An 8,000-nucleotide genomic window follows, 5' to 3' on the forward strand; every position below is an offset into this window, starting at 1 on the left:
CGCACCCCAGAGCCATGGCATGGCCAGAAATGGAGCTTTGTTCCTCCTGAAACCCCCACACTCTGCCCCATGGGGAAGGAGCTCCTGCTCTCCTGGCCGCAGCTCCCACTCTGTGCCCCCCCCGCAGTTCAGGAGATCCAGCCCAGCACCTAGCCCTAGCCCCTCCCAAGGGTGGGCACCTCCTCACACCAGCCCCACCCCTGAGCCCAGAGTCACTGCTTTCCCCCATGGGGGCTGTAACCCCAGCCCCTCTGGTTCCCATCAGGAGAAGGCAGCAAGGGAGGGAGGGGGCCCCCAAGCTGGGAGAAGTGAGTCTGGCCACGTCCACCCATCCCTTTCTGTGACACAGCGACCCCTGGCAGTGCCCAGGCAGGAGGGTATGAACCCCTTAGGACTGGACAGTGCCTGAAGGGCCTTGAGGTCAGCCACCAGCAGGCTCAACCTGCTGCTTCTGGCCTGTCACCCCTCGGAGGGCATCATCCCTGGTGTGTACCAACTGGGCCCGTCCTCTGTGTGAATTCCTTACCTGCCGTCCCTCTGTCCGTCACAGCCCCAGCAAGGCCATCTGGAGATTCCTAGGTGCAGACCCCATGCTGACCAGGGAGGTACTGCACATCCTGCTGTACGACAGCCCAGAGAAAGGCCGGGCTAACCCTGGGCAGACCCAGGACAGGAGCTGCCCCCAGCCAGCCCGGCTGCCCCCGGCGGTAAGTTCCCATCGCTGGCATTCAGCCCTCTTTCCCGGCTGCATTCTGCGCAGGGCCACGGTCTTCTGACTGTATCTTTTCCCTTCCAGACCACATATGGCCTGTGGGAGCTGATCGGGGCCTTGGGGCAAGCGGACACGCTGGAGGGACGCGAGGACGACCTGTTCGCCTCTTGCTTCCTCGCCATCGCCTGCCCCCCGGCACGGCACCTCTCGGGAGCCCAGCAGGACTTGCCCAGTGACACCAGTCCACGCAGGTAATGTGTGGGGCCAATGGATCCCAGCACCCACGCAGTGTCTGGGCTAGCCCCTAGGAGGAGGAAGCTTCCTTCTTGGACCTTCATTGTCCAGGGACCCCCGACGCCTTCGGGGGACCGAGGGTTCAGATCAGCCAGGCTTCCCATGCTTAGGAGCGGGCAGAACTGCCCCCGGATACTCAGGGAGCCAGAGAGCTCCTCAGAGTGGGCAGCTCAGCAGGGTGATGAGGGAGCTGAGCCGGGGGCGGGGGGAGCAGAGTTGGGGAGCAGGGCAGAGCTGGCTACTGTCTCTATTTACTGTCTACTTTGAAGGCTTTGGGACAGGCCCGGCCTGTCACTGAGCCACTTCACCCCTTTTCTGCAGTGGGCCCTGGGGGCAGGGCTCAGGGCAGCAGGGCATTCAGGGGGGCACTGCATGTCCTTTTCTCCCCAGGGTCAGTTTCCTGGGCGGGGCGGGGAGGAGCAATTTTCACATCTTTGGAGGAGAGCGAAGGGCACATCTGCAGACACTCCCCCCTGCCCCCACAGTTGCGGGGGGAGAACCAAAGGCAGAAGTGGGGCAGCTTCTAGGCTCACCCTGATCCCTTCAGTGCTGCAGCAAGGGAGTCCTGCCCGCCCCACCCCGCCCAGAGAGCAGGAATCCCCGCATCACCATCTCCTGCCTCCTTCTCTTCCCAGCATGGCCGTGCAGGCCCTGGCGCGGGTGCTGCGCCTCAGGGGCAGTCAGCCAGCTGTGGAGCTAATGGACCAGGAGCGAGGCTGGCAGCTGCTGGAGGAGGCCCAGCCCGAGGGGTTCACTCTCCTTAGCAGGTGAGGACAGAGGCTGGAGGAGTCACGTTCTCGCTCTGGAGCCCAGTGGGGCAGAGATGGGAGGGGGTGGCCGGGACCGGGCCGTATTCCGGCATGTGCAGGGTTGTCATGCACACGTCAACACGAACTCTTGTTCTCTCCCAGGGCCATAGTGACCCACCCAAACCTGGCCCTGAAGAGCATCCCAAAGCTTCTCCTTCCCAGCCTCCAGGCCAGCCAGGAGGGCGAACGCATGGCCTGCACCGCCCTGTTCGCAGAGGTGAGCCTGGAAGACCAGGGGGGAGAGTTAGCCAGGCCCAGAAGCTGATGGAACAGGGGACCAATAGCTGGTCAGCCAATGAGAGATGGGCCCGGTGGTGTATTGCTTGAACAGCAGTCGGTACGGATCTATGTCACCTCCTGGCCCCTGATCATACTCCCTTCCCCTTGCTCCTCCTGGCCTCGCCCAGCCCTCTCTGACAGCTCCTTTCGGTCCCTTTAGTTCCTCGGCAGCCCCCTGCTGATGGAGAATGAGCCCAAGGCGATGCGGAAGCAGGTTGTGAAGGCCATGCTGCAGCGGACAGAGGACAGCAACATCCACGTTCGAGGCAGAGCGCTGCACGGCCTCAGGAACGCAGTGACCGAGTTCCCGGACAAGGTGGGTCTGGAATGGCAGGAGACTAGGCAGAGAGGGCTGGGTAGGAAGCGCCTGGTTCCCCTTCTCCCCAGCCTGTGGCTCCTATGGAGCAGACTAGGCTGTAGGCTGACTTGCCCGGACTCTGCTTACACTCAGGCTGACAGAGCGTTGCTCACCGAGCGGCGTCCAACCCCTTCTCTGCAGGTCAGGAAAAAGCGAGACAAGATCCTGGAGAGTTTTGTCCGCGCCGTGTGCGAATGCTGCGACCCCCGCACCGTTCTGGAAGCCATGGAAGGGCTCTGCTGGATGCTGCGGGACCCCAAGGCGCCTCTGAAGGCTCACGTCGCCGTCCCACTGGCCCTGCAGGCGAGAACGTTCTTTGAGGATGTAAGTACCAAGCAGGGCAGGCCCCATGGCGCTATAGGGCACCCCACAGGGGAAGGTGCTCAGGACCTGCCTTCCCGTGGAGGGGGCTCAGTGTCCGATGCAGGCACATTTCTGGATTTGTGGGGCAGCTCAGCTCCTCTGCTAGGGAAGGCAGGGATGCAATCATTCTTGGGCCCTGGGCCCACAATTGTTCAGCAGCCCTGGGGCCCAGCAGGAAAGAGGGGAGTTTGCAGAGAATTGTCCTGTCGTTTGAACTAGCTGAAACCTCTCCGGGCTCCGCAGCTGCCAGGCTGATTCCCAAAGCATGTGAGGGCCTGAGCCTGTCCCCTCTAACCACCCTGCGCCCCCTGTCTGCAGGAGACCAGCGGCCTGAGGCGGGCCTCCATGGAGCTCTTTGGCCACCTCAGCAAATTTGTTTCCAAGAAGTCATCCCTCTTTGGGGCTGAGGTGGAGAAGAGCATGGGGACACTGCTCATCCACCTACAGGACGGGGACCCCCAGGTGGCCCAGGTGAGTGCAGCTGAGGGCTCATAGGGGCAGGGGTGGCTGGGGGCATTCTAACAACATGGCAAGGATGGTGCAAACTCCCCCCTCCAAGCCCCAGATCTCCTCAGTGCTGCCCTGTGGCACCCAGGACCCCCCACTAATCCAGCCCTCCCCCACCCCACACAGAGCTCTGCCAGCCCTCAGAGTGTAGCTGTGGGGTAGATCTGTGGGGTTTCCTTCTCCTCCTCCATTCCCCACAGGCACCTCCAGCCTCCCTGCTCAGCCAGCCTCTCCGCGGCTGTGGCTCCATTTTACAGCCTGCCCTGTTTAGTGGCCAGGTCCAGGTCTATCTCTGGCCCCTAGCAAGTGACCTAACCCAAGCAGGGCCACAGGGAAGGGCAGGTCGCTGAGGCCGATTGGGTCTCCATTGCTGCTGCCCTGCCCTCACTTGTGTGCTAGCTCCTGTCTGGGAATGACCAGTCTTCTGCAGCAATCCCACCACAACCCGTGCCCCAGCCGAGTAGCAGCCCCCGATAGTGCCTGGGATTGAGGGGAGGCCAAGTACGTTGGTCACCGGGCAGTGCTGTTAACCGCCCACCGGGGACCCACAGGGAATGGCCCCTTCCCTGTTCCAGGAGTGTACCTCCCCGGCCCCAGCACTCGGGCCTGGCTCCCCTCAACCCAGCCAAGCTGGAGATGGGGGCTGTGGGGGCCTGGGAAACAACGGTCAGGCCAGAGGAGGTTTTGCAAAGAGGTGGCTCCTTGCTGCTCCGGCACAGCGGAGTCTCCCCAAGCCACACAGAGCCTGAGAGTTGGCAGCCCGTTGCGCTCAGGGACTCAACCAGTTTCCTTCTCGCCCTCTCTGGCAGGCGTGCAGGGTGGCATTGCTGCAGTGCGCACCCTTCCTCAGCTACCAGCCCCTGCGTACGTTCGTGCAGAGCCAGCTAGCCGAGGGGGCGGCCCCTGCCATCCCCGCCTTCCTGAGCGAAGCTTGCAGGATCCTGGTGAGTGAGATCTGGGGTGTGGGCCCTGCAGGACACGGGGGTGGGAAGACCTAAGCACACAGGGAGCTTCCCTGCTCCAGGGAGCCCCCTAACTGACTCAGCCCCATCCCCCACCCTTGAGGATGGCTCCTGTACAAGTCATCTCTGTCCCATGTGAGGAATCAAGGGGGAGAGGGCTCTGAGAGCCAGGGGTTCCTCACCTCCCTACCAGGCAGCTCCCCTCAGCCTGGGGAGGATGTGTGGCTTGGGACTAACTGGGTTCTTGGCTTCCCAGCTCCAGGACTGCCCAGGGAGACTGAGCAAGAAGGATGCCCTGAGAGCAGCAGCTGCCCAGCAGCTGATAGGTAAGAAAAGAGCTGGAGCTCTTCTTCCTATTATCCCTCCCTGCCCCATGAGTCCGGGGCCCAGCGCCACATGCACACTCCTAACAGGGGGGAGGGGCTGACCTCCGTTGTCCACACACAACCAAACCCAACTCCCCCCCCCCCCCCGACCCGCTCCTTCCCATCTCCCTGGGACAAAGGGGGAACCAAGACTCCCTGCAGCCAGATGCGAGAGGGCTCTGCGGCCAAAGGGTCTCCTCTGCCCTGGCCCTGGGCAAGCCTGGCACCTGCAGCAGGAGCAGGCCCGAGGGAGAGATCCTGCCTCCCAAAGGTCTCATCCTGGTTCCCCCGCACCCCACCCCGCACCCGCACGAGGCACTGGCCCCAGCCAGGTCCCCCTGCAGCCTGTACAAGGAGGGCAGAGATTCACAGGAAACCCCAGCCCTGCCCACCCCAGCTACCACCAGCCGTGCAGGCAAAGAGCCAGGGCAGCAGCTCTGCCACACTGTGCTTCACGCCAACTCCCAGTGGGGCTTGTGTGCACAACACCTCTCCTGGCCTTTTTGGGGCACGAGGCCAAAGGCAAAATGATCCCAATAATCTTGGGGACTGACTCTCCACCCAGCTCCTTCCCCTCCTCTGCCCGGATGGATTGGGGGTGGGGGGCACCTTGAAAGACAGAAATCCAAGCGGTGGCTGGTGCCCTGCATGCTGTTAAATAACCAGGCCCGCCTGCCTCCCGTAGGATACATGATGGACAATTGAAGCCAGAGAAGAGCAGGAGGCTTGGACCGCCCACCCTGCTGTGAGTCACGGCTGAGGGGTATTGCTGTGCTGGGAGGAGGGGCGGGGGGAAATCGGGGCAGGGATCTAGGGGCAGGGGGCAGCAGCCACATCGCACGGTGGCTGGGAGCCAGAACCCAGTTGGAGTGACCTGCAGAGCGTAGGAGCAGGGAGAAAACCCTTGGGGCTGGTTCTAGGGTATCTTCTCCCCGGCTATAGTTTGAAACTCCCTGCCCTGTGGGGTGTTCCCATCCTGGCCCAGGCAGGAGCCATGGCTGGTCATCAGGGTCTGGGAGTCAGAAGTGAGTTATTCCTGGCAGGCAGGGGGCAGTGGCAAGCAGAGAGGGGGTGGACTCCACAAGAGGGAGGGAAACCACCTCCTATGGGAGACCCGGCTGCTGGAGGAGACTTTTTCCCCTAATCCCTCACCAGCGGGGCCGCGGGCAGGGACTCTGAGCAGCCCCAGCCAAGGGCGAGGCCGGGGGTTCCTCTGAGCCTCATTTGGTGCTAACTCTGCAGAACCCAGCCTGGATTGCTGCCTGCCCCCTGCAAGTGGCAGCTCCAAGAGCCCCTGCACGCACGGAGAAGCTGACACCACCCCAACCCCCCACCCCACTCCAGCCCCAGCTATGCTTCTGGGGATATGAAATTCTACCTCTGAGTCTCCCTGCCTTCAACAGCTGATCATGCCCCAAAGGGCTGCACCAGAGCTGAGGAAACAGAGCCAGGTGCTGAGGAAACACATCCCAGGGCTGGAGTGTGCAGTCCAACCCCTCCCCCGCATCATGGGCATTCGTTCTGTCAGAGGCTGACCCTGCCAGCTGCTCACTAGGCAGAACCCAGCCAGGTGCTGAGCAGACTCTCCTAGGCCTGGTGCTTAAATACCTGGAGAGGCTGCAGTCAGCCCAAGAAGGGTGGGCAGGGGGTGGCGTAGAGTCTCAGGCTGAACTGCAGGCCGCAAGCAGACCCAGTGTCACTTCTCACAGCCCCAATCCACTGAGCAAGAGGGGAATAAGGCTGCTGCAGCCAGAATTTCCTTCACTCCAGTAAACTCCTCTCCCCACATTTCCTGACACCCTCCCTATTTACAACCAATGCAGTTGGCTGCTTTTTAAAGATAAGTGCATGTTGCAAACTCAGTTTTGTTATCCATTTCCTTCTTTGCAGACAAAGATTCCGGCGGAGAGAAATTCCGGCATAGTTCTTCCCGCAGGTCTAGCTACTTAGATGCTCTGCTCACACAGGCAGGCTGATCATATGGACTGGACCATGCTGCTGTGTGGATGAGGGAAGCCTATGGAAGGTGGGGTGTAAAACAGCAGCTGACGTAGCCTAGATGGGCGCATACTCACTGAAGATGCTCAGACAAAACTTGGTTTAGGGAGCAATGCTGAAACAGTCCAGCAGAGGGAGCCACCACAGGAGTAATGGGCAGGCTGCCAGTAGATGTTCCCATATAGGCAAGAGAGCACTTGCGCAGACCTGTGAGAAAGCAGGAGGATACCCAGGTTACTGCCTTGCAGAGTTCCAGAAGGGAGGGGTCTCTGTCTCACCAAGATCTACCCGAGCTCTGATCTCTAGGGCAGGAGCCTTTTATTTGGCTCCACAGGCCTCACTCATACACCTGCCAACCAAGCAAGGCTTTCGAGCTCAGTTTGCACCATACAGAATGAACAGGTGGTCAGACTCACTCACCTCTAGGGTGCCCTTTTTGTATGTCTAGGACTTTTCCATCTTCTCCTCCTCCACTGAGGGGAAGAGGATGGAAGCTCCAGCTCTTGAATTGGGCTATTAGGGACACACACTGATCACCAGTGACTTATTAGGGAACTAAATAGGGAACCCGGGAGACAAGGGTATTTCCCCAACCTGCCTATGGTGGAGAAACATTAAGATTCAGGTCCCAGGAGTCCAGAATCTCTCGAGTTTGCCCTCTGAAATCCGTTATCTCTGGATGGAGCCTAACAGAAAAGCAAGAGATTAGTGGCCAAGGGCACAGAGGGCTGCCACGTTTACCCTCCGGAAACCAAGGCTCAGGAGAAAAGGCTAGTGGCCTGCCAAGCAGCAGCAGTCAGGCTTGGCCTTCTCTGGCCCCTCAACAAATCTTCCCCAGAACCTCTGAGCTACATGCAGGCTGCCCGGAGGGTATCGCTCAGTGAGAATTCACCTCTGGCAGGCAGCCCTATCAAGAGGGGGCGGGATCAAAATTACATGAGCCCAGGATGAGCTTCCTCTCTTGGACAGTAGAGCTGGGCAACCTGCTGCAGAGGCGAACGCTGCAATTCCAAAAAAACATCATCATCATGTTCAGCCTCACCTCCACGAGCAGACGCCTGGCATGTAATCAAGGCTCCATTTTGTCCTCATCCAAAACCTGAAATCAAACTCTTACCTTCTCAACATTAAAAACAGTGATAGATGTCCTTGTTGTGTAAACAGGCAGAGAGGTTATGCAACTTGGGCGGAAACAGGCACTCAAATACTGCACTGATGGGGGCCTTATAAAGATGTAGACAGATGATAAGTAGCATCTTTATATAGGAGATCCTTGAACAATGCACCAAGCTATTGGACTCAAAGCAAGAACAAACTTCTCTTGATCACCTCTCAGTAGGAGAGCTCAGGGAA

General features: G+C 60.0%; 1 protein-coding gene and 1 long non-coding RNA gene across 2 annotated transcripts; both read left to right on the forward strand.

Moving 5' to 3' along the window:
- Window positions 1-550: 550 nt before the first annotated feature.
- Window positions 551-4,320, forward strand: LOC135980296 (maestro heat-like repeat-containing protein family member 1; the record flags this gene model as incomplete). The annotated part of the gene is made up of 8 exons (XM_065580329.1): window positions 551-707; window positions 797-963; window positions 1,642-1,773; window positions 1,918-2,032; window positions 2,255-2,410; window positions 2,594-2,776; window positions 3,134-3,286; window positions 4,132-4,320. Coding segments are annotated over 8 exons (1,252 nt in total), but the record flags the coding sequence as incomplete, so codon positions are not given.
- A 216-nt stretch (window positions 4,321-4,536) lies between these two features.
- LOC135980297 (uncharacterized) lies at window positions 4,537-7,090 on the forward strand. Its single transcript, XR_010597423.1, has 3 exons — window positions 4,537-4,610; window positions 5,335-5,394; window positions 6,540-7,090. It is a non-coding gene; the product is annotated as an uncharacterized LOC135980297 (long non-coding RNA).
- The last annotated feature ends 910 nt before the right edge of the window (window positions 7,091-8,000 follow it).

The sequence above is a fragment of the Chrysemys picta genome, unplaced genomic scaffold (genome assembly GCF_011386835.1).
Source record: "Chrysemys picta bellii isolate R12L10 unplaced genomic scaffold, ASM1138683v2 scaf2569, whole genome shotgun sequence".
Lineage (NCBI taxonomy): Eukaryota > Metazoa > Chordata > Testudines > Emydidae > Chrysemys > Chrysemys picta.